At 39.2% G+C, this 18,237-nt stretch overlaps 1 protein-coding gene across 1 annotated transcript in view; it reads left to right on the top strand.

The window, feature by feature from the left end:
• The window catches only part of LOC111772043 (uncharacterized), a 45,052-nt gene extending 32,093 nt beyond the window's left edge, over positions 1–12,959 (top strand). The window contains exons 3-4 of the mRNA XM_070259409.1: positions 11,731–11,825; positions 11,980–12,959. Of these exons, the coding sequence (XP_070115510.1) occupies positions 11,731–11,825; positions 11,980–12,253 (369 nt within the window). The 3' untranslated portion in view covers positions 12,254–12,959. The remainder of the gene's footprint in view (positions 1–11,730; positions 11,826–11,979) is intronic.
• The last annotated feature ends 5,278 nt before the right edge of the window (positions 12,960–18,237 follow it).

Below are 18,237 nucleotides of genomic sequence, written 5' to 3'. Positions count from 1 at the left end.
GGAGAGAGTGGAATGATCTATTCAAAATCCTGAATGACCAAACTTTCAGCCAAGAATACTCTATCCAATGAAAATCTCCTTCAGATATGACAGAGAAATAAAAACTTTCCCAGATAAACAAAAGCTAAGGGAGTTCATTCCCACAAGTGCCCCCCTACAAGAAATCCTCAAGAAGGCCCTCATATCTGAAAAAAGAAATAGGAAAGGCGCTACAAAGCCCTGAGCAAGGAGATGAATAGGTAGGCAATAATCAAGAAGTGGCATATCTCTATCAGATCAGGTTAGTAAACAATTCTAATGTCAAGGATAATATAAACAGAAAATACCAAAACAAAAATGACCTCATCTTTTTATCCATAGACTCACAACACAAGTTGGAAAATGATATGACAAAATAACTTAGAAGGGAAATAGTAAAGGGATGGAATCAGTATAGTCTAAGGAAGTAGGAGGCTGTCAGAAAATGGACTATCTCAACTATGAGATTGTTTATATGAACGTAAGGGTAACCAATAACAAATAATCAGAACAGACATCTTTACAATAAACGAGGAGGAAAAGAAGAAAACCAACAGAGAAAACTACCTAATCAAATTGGTAGTCCAAAATACACAGGAAGGAAACAAAGGAAATGCAGAAGAACCAGGAAATGTGTGAGAAGATGGTAGTGTTAAGCCCTATATATCAATAATCTCTCCAAATGTAAATGGATTGAATTCTCCAATCAAAAGACACAGAGTGACAAGATGGATTAAAGAACAAAACCCAACAATATGCTGCCTCCAGGAAACATATCTCAGCTCTAGAGACAAACATAGGCTCAGAGTGAAGAGATAGAAGACAATACTTCAAGTCGATGGCAAACCAAAGAAAGCAGGTGATGCCATACTTATATCAGACAAAGTAGACTTCAAGATAAAACTGATAAAGAGAGACAAAGGGGCAGTGTATAATAATAAAAGGGACTCACCACCAAGAAGACATAACACTTATAAACATGTCTACACCCAACACAGGAGCACCAAAGTACATAAAGCGACTATTAACAAAGCTAAAAGGAGATATTACCAACAACACAATAATAGTAGGGGACCTCAACACTCCACTTACATCAATGGATAGATCATCCAGAGAAAAAGCCAACAAACAGATACTGGACTTAAATGAAAAACTAGATGAGATGAATGTAGTAGACATATATAGAGCCTTCCATCCCAAAACAGCAGAATACACATTCTTCTCAAGAACACATAGAACATTCTCAGGGATAGAGCAAATATTGGGAAACAAGGCAAACCTTAATAAATTTAGGTAGATTGAAATCATATCTACTATCTTTTATGACCATAACGCCATGAAACTAAAAATCAACTACAAGAAAAAAGCTGGGAGAGGAACCAAAAATGTGGCGACTAGACAACATGCTACTGAACAACCACAGGGTCGTCAGAAAAATGAAGAAATCAAAAGATATTTGGAGGCAAACATGAATGCAAACAGCATGTTGACTCTTATGAGATGCAGTAAAAGCAGTCCTAAGAGGGAAATTTATAGCAATACAGCACCACGTTAACAAACAAGAAAAAGCTCAAATAAACTATCTTAATCTACACCTAACAGAATTAGAAAAAGAAGAAGAAAAAAGCCCAAACTCAGGAGAAGCAGGGAAATAATAAAAATGAAGTGCAGAAATAAATGAAATAGAAACAAAAAACACTGTGAAAAGGATCAATGAAACAAGGAGCTGGTTCTTTGAGAGGATGAAGAAAATTGACAAACCCTTAGTGAGACTAAGAAAAAAAGAAAGAAGTCTCAAATAAATAAAATTAGAAATGAAAGAGCAGAAATTTCCATGGATAGCACAGAAATACAAAAGATTACGAGAATACTATGAAAAACTATATGCTAACACACTGGACAATCTAGAAGAAATGGGTAAATTCTTAGACTCTTACAACCTCCCAAAACTGAATCAAGAATAAACAGAGAATCTGAATAGAGCAATCACAAGTAAAAAGAGTGAAACAGTAATCAAAAACCTCTCCAAAAATACAAATCCAGGACCCGATGGCTTCTCAGGAGAATCCTGCCAAACATTCAAAGACAATTTATTACCTATTCTTCTCAAACTATTCCAAAAAGTTGAGGAAGATGGAAATACCCCTAACACATTCTATGAGGCCAACATCACCCTGATCCCACCACCAGACAAGAACAATACAAAGAAGGAAAATTACAGGTCAATATCGCTGATGAACATAGATGCAAAAATCCTCACCAAAATATTGGCAAACTGAATACAGTAATACATTAAGAAGATCATACACCATGATCAAGTGGGATTCATACCAGGGACACAGGAATGTTTCAACACCCACAAATCAGTAAATGTGATACACCATATAAACACAAAAGGAGGAACAAAAACCACATGATCAGCTCTATAGAAGCAGAGAAAGCATTTGACAAGATCCAGCATCCATTCATGATAAAAATTCTCAATCAAATGGGTATAGAAGGAAAATATCCCAACATAGGAAAGGTCATATATGACAAACTCACAGCCAACATCATACTCAATGGGGGAAACTGAAAGCCATCCCACTGATAACAGGAACAAGACAAGGATGCCCACTCTCTCCACTCTTATTCAACATAGTACAGAGGTTTTGGTCAGAGCAATTAGGCAGGAAAAAGAAATAAAAAGAATCCAAATAGGCACTGAAGAAGTGAAACTTTCACTCTTTGCAGTCGACATCATTTCTATATATAAAATGTTTAGAAAACTCTAAAGAATCCATCGGAAAACTCTTAGAAATAATCAACAACTACAGCAAAGTTGTAGCATACAAAGTCAATGTACAAAAATCAGTGGCATTTCTATACTCTAATAACGAACTAATAGAGCAAGAACTCAAGAATACAACCCAATTTACAATTTCAACAAAAAGATTAAAATATCTAGGAATAAACTTAACCAAAGATGTGTAAAACCTATACAAGGAAAACTATAGGACATTACTGAAAGAAATCGATAATGACAAAGAAATGGAAAGATAGTCCATGTACACGGATTGGAAAAATAAACATAGTTAAAATGGCCATACTACCTAAAGCAATCCACAGATTCAATGCAATCACAATCAGAATCCCAATGACAATCTTCACAGAAATAGAACAAAGAATCTTAAAATTCGTATGGGGCAACAAAAAAACCAGAATAGCCAAAGCAGTCCTGAGAAACAAGAAGAAAACTGATGGTATTGAAGTCCCTGATTTCAGAACATATTACAAAACTGTAGTAATCAGAACAGCATGGTACCAGTACAAAAACAGGCACACAGGTCAGTGAAACAGAACTGAAAGCCCTGAAATAAAACCACACATACATGGACAGCAAATCTTCAATAAAGGAAGCAAGAGGGGCTGGCCTGGTGGTGCCGTGGTTAAGTTTGCACGTTCCTCTTTGGTGGCCCGAGGTTGGCCAGTTTGGATCCTGGGTGTGCACATGGCACCACTTGGCAAGCCATGCTGTGGTAGGCATCCCACATATAAAGTAGAGGAGGATGGGCACAGACGTTAGGTCAGGGCCAGTCTTCCTCAGCAAAAAGAGGAGAATTGGCAGCAGACATTAGCTCAGGGCTAATTTTCCTCAAAAACAAATAAGTAAATAAAAAATAAAGGAACCAAGAACATAGAATGGAGTAAGGAAAGCCTCTTCAATAAGTGGTGCTGAGAAAACTAAAGAGCCACGTCTAAAATATGAAAGTAGACCATTATCTTTCTCCATAGACAAAAATAGACCCAAAATGGATCAAAGACTTGAATGTAAGACCAGAAACTATAAAACTTATGGAAGCAAATATAGGCTCCATATGACACTCTTTGTCATCAGCCTTAAAAGGATCTTCACAAACATAGTGTCCACTCAGACAAGGGAAACAAAAGAAACAATAAACAAGTGGGACTTCATCAGACTAAAGAGCTTCTGGAAGGCAAAGAAACCAAGATCTAAATGAGAAAACAACCCAGGAACTGAGAGAAAATATTTGCAAATCATATATACGATAAGGGATTAATCTCTGCAATATATAAAGAGCTCACACAACTGAACTATGAAAGAATAAATGACCCAATCAATAAGTGGGCAGAGGATATGAAGAGACATTTTTCCAAAGAAGATATACAGATGGTCAATAGGCAGATGACAAGGTGCTAAACATCATTAATCATCAAGGAGATACAAATCAATGCTACAGTTAGATATCATCTTATGCCTGTTAGAACAGTTACAATGACCAAGACAAAAAAATAAATGTTGGAAAGGTTGTGGAGAAAAGGGAACCCTCATCTACTGCTGGTGGGAACGCAAACTTGTGCAGCCACTTTGGAAAACAGTATGGAGATTTCTCAAAAAGTTAAAAATAGAATTACCATATGACCAGGCTATCCCACTACTGGGTATTTATCCAAAGATCTTGAAATCAACACTAAGCGACGTATGCACCTCTATGTTCATTGCAGCATTATTCACAATAGCCAAGATGTGGAAGCAACCCAAGTGCCCAACGACTGATGATTGGATAAAGATGATGTAGTATATATATACAATGGAATACTACTCCACCATAAAAAGCACATAATCGTCCCATTCACAACCACATTGGTGGAACTTGAGGGCATCATGTTGAGAGAAATAAGCCACACAGAGAGAGAAAAGAACATATGATTTCACTCATATGTGGAATATAAACAAACTTATGGACAAAGAGAACAATTTAGTGGTTACTGTGGCAGCAGGAGAGTGGGTACAAGGGGTGCGGTGGCACATCGATATGGTGTTTGATAAATACTGATGTACAACTGAAATTTCACAGTGTTATAAACTAGTTTGACCACAATAATTTTTTTTAAACTGGTTTTTTGGAAAGTTCAGAAAAGGTGAGACAACATGAGTGACATCAGCCTCATGGTGGAATTTTCCCCCTTGTCACTCCCCTCTAAGTTACAGCCAAATGGACATGCACTGACCAACACAGGATTTCCTATACAGCAGTAGAGGATGCCTAAGAGATCCATGCGTCTATACATCTGAATGTGGGTGGACTCAACCCCCAGTAAGCAGTGGAACTAGGGGAGAAGCCCCCACCACCCTCCCTGAGTGGCAGCAATCCAGGTTGTGGATCCTCACACAGTGGCTTGCACAAGTGGTGAGGACAGCCCAGCTCACCTGACTGCCAGTGAAGCATGGATGGTGGCAGCCTGGCCTGTGTGACTGCTGGCACAGTGGAGGTGGCCTGGCCCACACAACTGTGAGCAAACTGGGTGGGGGCAGAAGAAACAGCCCCTTTGCCCCAGCACTGGCAGGTGGAACCTGTGACCAGAGGCTTCAGGAAACACAGCAGATCTGGTGACCTAGCCCCCACTGGTGGCACCCCCCAACACCAGCTCAGCTGGAGATACATATAGTTCTCCAGGTCCCTGGCAGGGATAGTGACACCTATGAACCCAGCACCCCTGGCAGCAGTGCAACGAGCACCTTCAGACAACCCAGGACAAGCATCACCGGTCATGCATGGGGCAGCAGCATCCAAGCCTATGGGAGCCAACAGAAAGCCAGTGGGGTCTCAGATAAACCAGCTTCTCTATACCTGGAAGACCTAGAAAAAGAACAAACAAAGCCCAACGTCAGGAGAAGGAAGGAAATAATGAAATCAGAGCAGAAATAAATGAAACAGGAAGTAGAAAAACAATAGAAAGGATCAATGAAACTAAGAAGTGGTTCTCTGAGAAGATAAACAAAATTGACAATATCTCAGCCAGATTCAGAAAAAAAGAGAGAAGACTCGAATAAATACAATCAGAAATTACAGAGCAGTAACTACAATGGACACTGCAGAAACACATTGGATTACAGAAGAATACTATGAAACACTATATGTCAACAGACTGAATAGCCTGGAAGAAATGGATAAATTCTTAGAACCATATGACCTCCGAAAACTGAATCACGAAGAAATAAAGAATCTGAATACACCAATCACAAGCAGAGATTGAAACTGTTATCAAAAGCCTCCCAAAGAAAAAGTCCAGGACCATACAGCTTCTCTGGTGAATTCTACCAAACATTCAGAGAAGATTTAATTCCTATGCTTCTCAAACTATTCTGAAAAATTGGGAGGATGGGACACTTCTGAATTCATTTTCTGAGGCAAACATTATCCTGATATGAAAACCAGACAAGGATGACACAAAAAAGGAAAATTACAGGCCAATATCAGTGATGAACATAGACGCAAAAGTACTCAACAAAATATTAGGAAATTGAATACAACAATACATTAATTGGATCATAGACCACGATCAGGTGGGATTTACTGTAGGGGTGCTGAAATGGTTCAACATTAGCATATCCATCAATGTGATGTACCACATTAACAAAATGAAGAATGAAAATCACATGATCATCTCAATAGATGGAGAGAAAACATCTGACAATTTCCAATATCCATTTATGATAAAAACTCTCAATAAAATCGGTATAGAGGGAAAGTACCTCAACATTACAAAGGCCATATAGCACCAACCCACCGCCAACATCATACGCAGTGGTCAAAAAGTGAAAGCCATTCCTCTGAGAACAGGAACAAGACAAGGGTGCCCACTCTTGCCACTCTTCTTCAACATAGTACTGGAAATTTTAGCCAAACAAGTAAGGCAAGTAAAAGAAATAATAGGTATCCAAAAAGGAAAGGAAGAATTAAAACTGTCACTATTTGTGGTTGACATGATTCTATATACAGAAAACTGTAAAGAATCCAACAAAAAACTATTAGAAATAATCAACAAATACAGTAAAGCTGCAGGGTACAAAATCAACATTCAAAAATCATTTGCATTTCACTCCGTAATGGGGGCCTGCAGTTTGCCAGTTTGGATTCCGGGCATGGACCTACACACCGCTCATCAGGCCATGCTGTGGTGGCATCCCAAATAGAAGAACTAGAATGATTTACAACTAGGATATACAACTATGTACTGGGGCTTTGGGGAGAAAATAAAAGAGGACGGTTGGCAAAATACGTTATCTCAAGGCCAGTCTTCCTCACACACACAAAATCACTTGCATTCCTATACACTAATAATGGACCAGCAGAAAGAGAAGTCAAGACTATAATCCCATTTACAATTGCAACAAAAAAGAATAAAATACCTGGAATAAATTTAACCAAGGAGGTGAATGCCATATACTCCAAAAACTATGACATTAATGAAATAACTCAAAGAAGACAAAGACATGGAAAGATATTCTATTCCCATGTATTGGAAGAATAAACACAGTTAAAATGTCCATATTACCTAAATCAATCTACAGACTGATCTACAGATCAATCTACAGATTTAATGCAAACACGAATGGAATACCAATGACATTCTTCATGAAAAGAGAGAAAAGAATCTTAAAATTTATATGGAAAAACAAATGACACTGAATAGCCAAAGCAATTCTGAGGGAGGAAAAAAAAAAAAACACTTGGATGTATCATGCTCCCTGAACTCAAAATATACTACAAAGCTGTAGTAGTCAAAACAGCATGGTACTGGCATAAAAAACCCAGATATACAGATCAATGGAACAGAATTGAAAGCCCAGAAGTAAAACCACACATCAAGGGACAGCTAATCTTCAACAAAGCAGGCAAGAACACACAATGAAGAAAGGAAAGTCTCTTCAATTAATAGTGTTGGGAAGATTGGACAGCCACATGCAAAAGAATGAATGTAGACCATTGTCTCACGTGATACTCAAAAATTAACTCTAAATTGATTAAAGACTTGAATGTAAGACCTGAAACCATAAAACTCTTAGAAGAACATATAGGCAGTACAGATTTGACGTAGGTCTTAGTAGTATCTTTCTGAATACCATGTCTCTACAGGCAAGGGAATCAAAAGACAAAATAAAGAAATGGGACTACATCAGACTAAAGAGCTTCCTCAAGGCAAAGGAAACCATCATCAAAATGAAAAGACAACGTACCAATGGGAAGAAAATATTTGCAAATCATACATCTGACAAGGCGTTACTTTCCAAAATATATAAAGAGCTCATACAACTCAATAACAAAAAAAAGAATAATCCAATCAAAAAAATGGACATAGGATACGAACAGACATTTTTCAAAGAAGATATCCAGATGGCCAATAGGCACACAAAAAGATGTTGGACATCACTAATCGTCAGGGAAATGCAAATCAAAATGACAATGAGGTATCACCTCACACCAGTCAAATGGCTATAATTACCAAGACAAAAAATAACAAATGTTGGAGGGGATGTGGAGTAAAGGGAATGCTCTTAAACTGGTGGTGGGAATGTAAACCAGTGCAGCCACTTGGAAAACAGTATGGAAATTTCTCAAAAACTTAAAAACAGAAATACTGTATGATCCAGCCATTCTGCTACTGGGTATTTATCAAAAGAACATGAAATCACTAATTCCAAAAGATATATGCACCCGTATGCTCACCACAGCATTATTCACAATAGGCAAGATATGGAAGCAACCTAGGTGCCCATCAAGGGACAAATGGATAAGAAGGTGTCGTATATATATACAATGGAATACTACTCACCCATCAAAACAGACAAACTCATCCCATGTGAGACACCATGGATGGATCTTGAGCAAAACAAGTCAGACAGAGAAAGAAATACTGTATGATTTCACTCCTATGTGGAATATAAGCAAACACATAGATGAGACTAGATTAGTGGTTACCAGAAGAAAAAGGGATGAGGGAGGATGAAATGGTAAAGCCACATATGTATGGTGACGGATAAAAACTGAATTATTGGTGATGAACACAATGCAGTCTAAAGAGAAACTGAAATATTATGATAGACACTTGAAATGTATACAAGGTTGAAAGCCAATATGACCCAATAAAATAATTATATATATATATAAATACATATATATACATATATATATTTAAATACAGACAGTGACCACTAAAAATAGGCACATATAGAAAAAGCAAGTTAAAATGGAATTTTAAATAAATATTATTAACCCCAAAGAAGAAAAAAAGAGAAAGGGGAACAAAAGCCAAATGGAAAAAAAGAAAACATACAGTAAAATGGATGACCTAAATCTGTCAATTATTAGATTAAATGTAAAAGGATAAAATTCTCCAATTGAAACTTAGAGTTTGTCATAACAGATAGAAAAACAGGATTTAAAAAGAAACAAAAGAATATCTTAAATACTCAAAATCTTTGTTAAATTCTATCATACATAGTTTCCTTATTTTGACAAATATTTTGAATGGCTGCATAGCACTCTAACTTATGGTTATAATAGAATTAATCATGTTTAGGTGATTATGATTTTATACATTAAGTTTGACAACATATCTAAGGTCTTTTACTGTCACAGAACTATACACTGAAAAGTGGTTAATGGCAAATGTAATGCCATGTATACTTTCCAAAATAAAGTAAAAGAATGATGTGCTTATCTACCACATGGACGAACTTTGAAAACCTCATGCCAAGTGAGAGGAGCTAGACATAAAAGGACACATATTGCATGATTCCATGTAGACTGAATTTCAAGACTCAGCAAATCCATGGAGACAGAAGACAGGTTAGTGGTTTCCAGAGTATGGGAGGACCAGGGATAGGAAGTGACAGCTAACAAGGACAGGGTTTCTTACTAAGGTGATAAAATGTTTTGGACTTAGATAGTGGTACTGATTTGTACAACCTTGTGACTATAGTAAAATGTTTTCTTTTGAGTACATTTTTACAAGGTGAATTTTGGAGCTGGCCCAGTGGCGTAGTGGTCAAGTTCAGCACACTTTGCTTTGTTGGCCCAGGTTCACAGGTTTGGATCCCAGGCATGGTCCTACGCCACTCAACAAGTCATGCTGTGGTGGCATCCCACATACACAATAGAGGAAGATGGGCACAGATGTTTTCTCAGGGCCACTCTTCCTCAAGCAAAAAGAGGAAGACTGGCAACAGGTGTTAGCTCAGGGCCAATCTTCCTCACCAAAAAAAAGAAAAGAAAAGACTGAATTTTATGATCATGAATCTATCTCAACTTAAAAAGTAACGTAAAAATTTACAACATAAATTCCTTAGCATCATGGTGCTCTCATAGGTCATCAGAGTTTAATCACAACCCGACAGTGGTGACTGCAGTCAGAATGACATCACTGCCTTATAAAACACCAAGTCACATTATCTGAATCTCCCTAGTGGCCTTCGATGCATCTATTCCTATTCAGGGTTTACTTTACTTACCAGAAGGAACGTAAAAGTGTCAACTATGTCATTTGAATCTTTTTATCACCCCGAATACTAAGATGGCATGGTCTGGAATATCATAAGCACTTACTAAAAATCTGATTATTCTACCCCAAATTCTAGTTCTAGACATTTCTTAAGAAAATACTGAGAGAAAGAAATGCATGTACGAGTATGTTCAATACTTAGTTTTTGACACCCAAAACCCAGAAACACAAAACTCTAACAGGGAACAGGTTAATTAATTTGGTTCTGCTACATGATGGCAGGTACAGCATTATTAATCAGGATGATACTGGTCCAAGTGTAAAATATGCACCCATAACTGGGGAACGGTATCCAGTTGAAACTTAAGACATAGATTCTGTTCTCAGATTTTCTAAAAGTAACTGCTCTTAGAGTTCATGACATTTTAATGTCTTGACTTTTTCATCAGTAAAACTAAGAGTATGAAGATCACCTACTAAGCATGAATATCTTGGAGAAGTATAATCTACATAAAAACTTAATAATATGTTGTAATCCTATATAAATATGTTAGATATTTTTACTGAAGAACATTGCGTGTCCTCTAATTCGGTATTATAAAAGAAAATTATTCTTAGATTAAAATTGTGCTTATCAGCCCTGCTCTGATAATGCTCACAAAACAAAGGGAAAAACAATCAGGACTTTTGCTTGAGAATGCATTTTTAATTCATAAATCAAGAGCTTCTAGAAAAGAGGAGGAGGAAATTTCCCTCCCACCGAAATGCAGCAGAATCAAAGAGACATTTGTGAATCACAACCTGCCCAAAGAAGCTGATGTGATCAAGCGTCTCATAAGTGAGAACATCAGTAAGACTCTCAGTGCCCTGAAGCAGCAAAGAAAGACGTGGGGAAATACAATGATTCCTTATTTTCTTCTATTTCAATCAGTATTTGGAAATTTTTTGGGAAGACAACTAAAAATCAGATATTATTGCAAAGTTTTGTTAAGTTTTTCTTATATCAATAAGTTAAAATCAATGATTTTATGAAAAAAAACTATCCTCAATGTTGACTTTTGTGTGTAAAACAATTCTTTCCCCTCATCAAGGTTCTTCTTTTGGGAATGGCAGGACTGAGGAGGAAGTCAGGAGGCACCAGGCTTTTCTTGGGGCACAGAATGACTCCTTTACACGACACTCTCCAGGTCCACCCGCCCTGCTCATACACATAAACAGATGGAAAAGAGGACAGAGCCTGGACCACGGGAATAGGTTTACAGCACGTTCCTGGGGTCCGAGCTCTGGGAACCCCGAGGCTCTGAGACAGTAGCCGCCCCTCAGAGCTCCCAAGTAGAGAACTCCCCAGGCTTTCCCAAACTAACCTCGGTGCCCCGTGGCTGGAAATCTTCCTTTAGGGCTCAATGTCCTACTTCCCTCTTGCAGCCAAGCAGCTGTGAGGAGAGAAGAGGAGGAACACCAGGGAGCCCAGAGCCACCAGACAGTGACGCCACAGAGCCACAGCCATCACACCCGCACAGGTGAAGGACATGCAACCAAATCCCCGTCACCCCAGCACAGCCACGCACCTGTCACAGCCTCGCAGCCACACCCACGGCACGGAGGCGCATCCCACCGCTCACTCGCGTCTCTCACACACACACCCCGCCACAAGCATCCCGTCTGTCCCCACAGACACACACCGTCCTCTGCCGTTCAGGCCCGAGAGTCCTGTGAGGACTGGCGTCCCTACTACCGGCCTCAACGCTGTGAGCGCTTCCGCCGCCACCCCACCTGGTTCACGTCGGGCTCCGAATTGACTCGCTTCACAGGATTCCCGCATCCTGTGCTAACACATCCACAAACGAGCTCCACTCACCTTGCGAAGAGGGAGAACCGCGCGAAAACGGAATGGAAGCCGAAGATCTGGCGTGACTGCTGCCGTCTGGGAAGTGTCGCTCCAACCTGAACATCTCTGGGCGCCGCGGCTCGTCCGAAAGGCCACCGAAGCGCGGAAGTCCCGGTGGAACGGCAGCGCGAGAACCGCCCGGAGGCCGGCCCGAGCGCAGGTCTCTCAGCCAGGAGCGCGACGCGAGGGCGCGTGCGCGGGCACGGAGCCTGCGAGGAGGCCGCTGGTGCGCGTGCTCGGTCCAGAGGCGCCGCTGCGTCCAGGAGGCCGAGCAGGGCGGCCCGGCGCCGGCTCCGAGCGTCCGGCCTGTGCGCGCAGAGCCGCGCGGGAGGTCGGCGGGGCGGCCCCGGGGCGAGAGCGCACGGCGGGTGTGAGCTCTGAGGGCGGGGGCCCGGGCGAGTCCCCTCAGGCGGCTGCAGCCTGGGGACAGCACGTGGGGCAAGTAACTCTGGATCCCGCCGGGGATGAGCTGGTTTATTCAGTGTCTGTTAGCTGCGTTTAAAGGGTGTGCAGGAGTGAAGTAATACGCATTTACTTAATTCTTTAGGATAAGCTATAATAGTGAAAATGGAATGGATAATTAATTGTAAAAGTTCTGTGGTGAAAATTTTGTAGATATTTTGTAATTTTGATTCAGGGACAGATTTTCCAAGCATGCCCAAAGAGAGGAATGTTATTAAAATTTTAAGAGTTGACTGGATAATTATTTGTAATCATCCTAATCACTTGAATGCAAATCAATTAATAAAAGTTAATCCTAGACAAAGATTTGATAGACTTATTTTTTAAAAATATAATGAGCACACTGATAATAATCTTAATTCCATTTTTCCTCAATAAGATAGTTGTCAGTAGTCTAAGTGGAAAGGGAATGGTGAACTACCATAGGACCCAGCTATCCCACTACTGGGTATCTCTTCAAAGAGCTTGAAGTCAGCAATTCCAAAAGTCCTGTGCACCCCAATGTTTATTGCAGCATTATTTACAATAGCCAAGACATGGAAACAACCTAAGTGCTTCCATGGATAAAGAAGTTGTGGTATGTATATGCAATGGAATACTACTCAGCCATAAAACAGAACAAAATCGTCCCATTTGCAACAACATGGATGGAGCTTGAGGGAATTATGTTAAGTGAAATAAGCCAGATAGAGAAGGACAATCTCTGTATGACTCCACTCCTATGAGGAATTTAAACATGTGGACAAAGAGAACAGATTAGTGGCTACCAGGGGAAAGGGGGGTGGGGGGTGGGCTCAAAGGGTGAAGGGGTGCACCTACAACACGACTGACAGACAATGATGTACAACTGAAATTTCACAAGACTGTAACCCATCATTAACTCAATAAAAATTTTAAAAAATATTTTAAAAAATTAAATAAATAAATAAGACTATTTTAACACACTGCCTCCTCAATATTTATGACATATTTGATAAAGAATTCACACATTAAAATATGCCTATGGGCACTAGGCCTTTACTTTAAAAATTCACTATTAAATTCCTTCCCGTATTAGGAAGACCTGCTAAAAAATCCACACCGAAAAACAAACCCCCTTAGCTTTATACAGATAAACAAATAATTTAGCCAAAAAGAAATACTTGGGAAACGACTAGAAGGAAACACTAACAAAACTTAGCAAGAGTGACAAGGCAATGGTAATGAGCATGCCGTCTTTCAAAAGAAGAAATCATTCAAAATATTTCTTTATCAGAGTCTCAAAAACAATCATGTCCTCTGGTATAGTAAAACCACTTTAAAGATATATTCCAGCACCCTGCTCCATTCCATCCCATTTCCTGCATATATTCTCTATCAGTGCACATCACACTATATGTTTATTCCTGAGATCTAAACTTTGCGTACAAAATACACATCATCCTTAATAAGAGAGAGGGCAAGACGGCACAGTCAAGCACACAGACTCAGCGCCCTCTTCACACTCTACTTTCCTTCAGAAGGTGGGCAAGTTCCTTGACCTCCAGATCTTGTTTTTCTCCTCTGCCAATATTTATTCATCCACTGCATCCTAGTTACTGTCCGAAGAAATTTATCAGCAGTTCTCTATACCAGACTTCCCTCTGACATACTAATGGCAAGCATTACCCCATTCCATTGACTTTCTTTTTATCTTTGTTTTCTTTGGTGTAAATGTTTCTTATTTCCCTATATATAGGATTTGATTTTTTCTTTTTTGCCACCAATAATTTCCTTTAATGTTTCTATAATTTCTATGTTACTCAGTAATTCCCCTGTCTGGGGTTGTCTCCTAAGAAATTATCAGAAACTTGGACACACTGAAAGGGATCACACTTATGTGGAGATGGCAGTGGTGGGGAAGGACAGAAAGGGCTGGAAATGTGTAAATCTTGCATTGTTTGACAGGCATCTCTACTTCTTTCAGTTTTTAAAAGAGTGCCATTCCTGTCTTCCATTGTAAAGACCAGGGAAATAAAAATCTAATGTTGAGTCATAAAAGAGAAGCTTGAACAAAAATTGACATTTTAAAAGATGTTAATTGAAGGATTATGTATAATAGGAAAATTAGAAATACCTTAAATAGCTAATACGAAGAGAGTGATTAATTTGTAATATATAGCATATATAAAACATAAAAAATATACAGCAATTAATTAAAACATTTTCTTTTCAAGAAAGATGTGGGTTTTTAATAACTGAAAATTTAACATTTAATTAGATCATCAGGGACATAATTAGATTGAGCTATTTGCAGGAATTTTTAAACTATATTTTTTGTATAAAAACCATTATTACGCTGCTGGTGGAAATTAAAACACAAGAAAGGTTCATGCGATCTTGCCAGATCACCCAGCTCCTCCCAGGCTTTGTCAATATGTGTGTGTGACTTGTAAATAATTGCAGTCTGTCAACTCTGTATTTATACATTTTCAGAGGTGATTTTGGAGATGTGTGCTTAAATTTTACAGAGATTTTTTTAAAGTGTTTTGAATCATATTTCATGAGTTCTAAAGCACCATAAAAGAAAAATATTTGTCACCTTATATAAAACATCTACATAATAAAAATGCCAATCAACATATTTATTGTATTTCTGCTATGTTTTCTCAGACAGTTACTGAGGGAAGAATCATCAACAGCTTTTACTTATTGCTGGAAGAAAGCAGCAATAAGTGGATGAAGAAAGAAAAGTTTGAATGAGTTCTACTTTCTTTAAGTCTCCAAATGGACACTTAAGGGGGAAAATGCTGATTCAGAGCAATGGCTGACAGTGTTCTGGATTAAGTGAGACCCTATTCATCCTTTAGACATGTAAGACTGATTGGGAAACAGTTCTATATTTGTTTTCTAGAAAGACTCCACCAGTTTATACTTGTGGCCAACTAATGTTAAATTTTATCATTCTTACTAATTTTTTATAGCAATACCTCTTGCACTTGATGTCTCAATACTTTACCTAAAAATGCTCATAATTTCTAATGGTAGATCCAGGGATATTGTTATTACTGTTGTTGTCATTATTAGTATTTTAAAGTACCATTTATTGAAAATCTATTATTTGCCAGGTACTGTAATACAATTTATCTTAAAACTCCATGGAGAAGAGATTGTTGTCAAACTGAGGTTTATGAAGGATTACGCCTCTTGCCCAAGGCCATATATGGCCTTCAACCTTTGGATTTAAAACAGTGGCAGGGTAGAGATTAAAACCCAAGTCAAAGCCCACACTCTTTGCCACTATCCTGTACTCATCTCGGGCCCCTGCTAATCCAAGGCTTGGTTTACATGGACTCTGGAGCCATTAGGCCTTAAAAGTTTATTAGACACACAAAGTGAGAGCATCTTTATTTATTTATTTATTTATTTATTTATTTATGCAGGGGAAGATTTGCCCTAAGCTAGCGTCTGTTGCCAATCTTCCTCATTTTTTCTTCGTTTTTTCCTCCCAAAGTCCCCAGTACATAGTTGTGTATAGTTGTAAGTTCTTCTGGTTCTTCTAAGTGTGCCAGCACCATAGCATGGCTACTGACAAATGAGTCGTCTGGTTCTGTGCCCGGGAACTGAACCCAGGCTGCTGAAGTGGAGCACGCTGAACTTGAAGTGCTAGGACATCAGGCTGGCTCTAGAGAGCATCTTTAAAACTGGGGAAAACAGAACAGGTTTTTGAAATGGAGAATCCTTTAATTGTAATTCTTTCCTCCTTTAATTCCAGTGGAGAATTTAGAGCCCCATTATCTTCCTTTCAGCTTTAACTGTTACAGGCAAATAGATTCATTAAGTAATGAAGTCCGGTTCTCCACCCAAGCCCTGCTCCCTGCCTTGCCAGGAACGGGGCTGGTGGAGTACACAGGGGCGCCCGCAGGATTTGAGCCTCATTCTAACTTTTCCCTTTTGTGGTCAGCTCACAGTAACTACCAGGTTTTGAAGTCCTTACTGTATTCCAGCTGCTATGCTATGATCTTTAGGTAGGATATTTCATTTCATTCTCACAACAACCTTATGTCTACGCAAAATAACCCATAACCAGTCTATAGGTTAGAGAGATAAGCTGAGTTTTACTTGAGCCAAGTTGAGGATTATAACCTGGGAAGGCAGTTTCCACAAAGGAAGAAAATGTTCCAGAGAAGCATGGTTTTCAGTACAGTTTTATAGCTTTTTAGAACAAAGAACATACCTTAAACATGCCCAGGATACATACTCATCAAAGTTTCAAAGAGGTATTCAGTTAAAAATTAGCAGGTCAACCTGACCCTGATGTCCAGGAAAGGGAAGTTATCTTCAGAGTGCTGATATGGGTGTTACTAATAGGGAATTACTGACACTGGATACTGGCTGAGACTGGCATTGTAGGAGGGGACGTATGCATTCTTGTAAGAGAATGCATTCTTTAACAGTTAAAGCAGATGTACAATGTGTGTTTGATAGGCAGTAAGTCAAGCTTCCTTAGTTCAAGCCAAATCAGTTTTGAACCAGAATGGCTACCCCATATACACAATATGTGAAAATCTCATATCACTTATGAAGTAGGTGTTGATATGACTCACATCAATGAAGTCTGAGAACAGAAATTGAGCAGCTCCAGAACTAGAGCCCTAGGTGGTCAGACTCTAAAACTAATCTCCGCTCTACATTATAAATTTTTCTTGAATCAATAATGATTTCTCTTGCTCCTATTTGGTAATCCAATTTCAAGATTTCAAGATTCCATCTCAAGATGTCTACAGATAAAGCCCATCAGATGGAGACCACCAAGAACACCTGAAGCTGGGTACCTGAGGGTTACTGTAAACATTCGATTCTTTTGACCTTGTTCCAAACACAGATGTAGGTGAAAGGAAATTAATCTTGTCAATTTGCTGCTTTTTTTGTTTAACTTGAGTGGTGACTCAAGGGTAACAAGGATTTATAAGCTTATTTTGCAGAAGAAAAAGAATGCCTTCATTGTTGTTACTTTTAATTTTATTATTATTATTTTGGTGAGGAAGATTGTCCCTGAGCTAACATCTGTGCCAGTCTTCCTCTATTTTGTATATGGGGCACCGCCACAGCATGGCTTGATGAGTGGCATACAGGTCCGTGCTCATGACCTGAACCCATGAACCCGGGGCTGCTGAAGTGGAGCATATGAACCTAACTGCCACACCACCAGTGCAGCCCCAAGAATGCCTTCAATGAAGTTACAATCACCAGATAAACAGCCCCCAGCTGCCCTTGATACCCAGAAGTCAAATTGCCCAAGGGCTTATCTGGAGCGAAAGGAACATCACGGATTTCCCCTTTGTTTCTTTGAAACTCCTCCTGCCAACCCCCTTAGCTTATGAAATCCCCCACCTTCCTCTCTTGTGAAGGTGGTTTTGAGAGAACCTGTTTTCCTCCCCCTTGTTTTGGCCAATTTGAATAAATCTTTCTCTGCCTCCAGGCATGCATGTCTCTGTGTTCGGCTTACTGTACATCAGACACGCGAATTTGAGATTAAGAGGTTTGGTATCACAAGTTGCAGTTAAGCAAAGTTTGGTTTATTTACTTGCTGCTGCAAGGGAGAACATGAGGCCTCCCAGGGG

This window comes from Equus caballus, unplaced genomic scaffold (assembly GCF_041296265.1).
Source record: "Equus caballus isolate H_3958 breed thoroughbred unplaced genomic scaffold, TB-T2T haplotype2-0000437, whole genome shotgun sequence".
NCBI classification, from domain to species: domain Eukaryota; kingdom Metazoa; phylum Chordata; class Mammalia; order Perissodactyla; family Equidae; genus Equus; species Equus caballus.
Note: the sequence above shows the minus strand (reverse complement) of the source record. Positions and strands in the feature narration are given on the sequence as shown.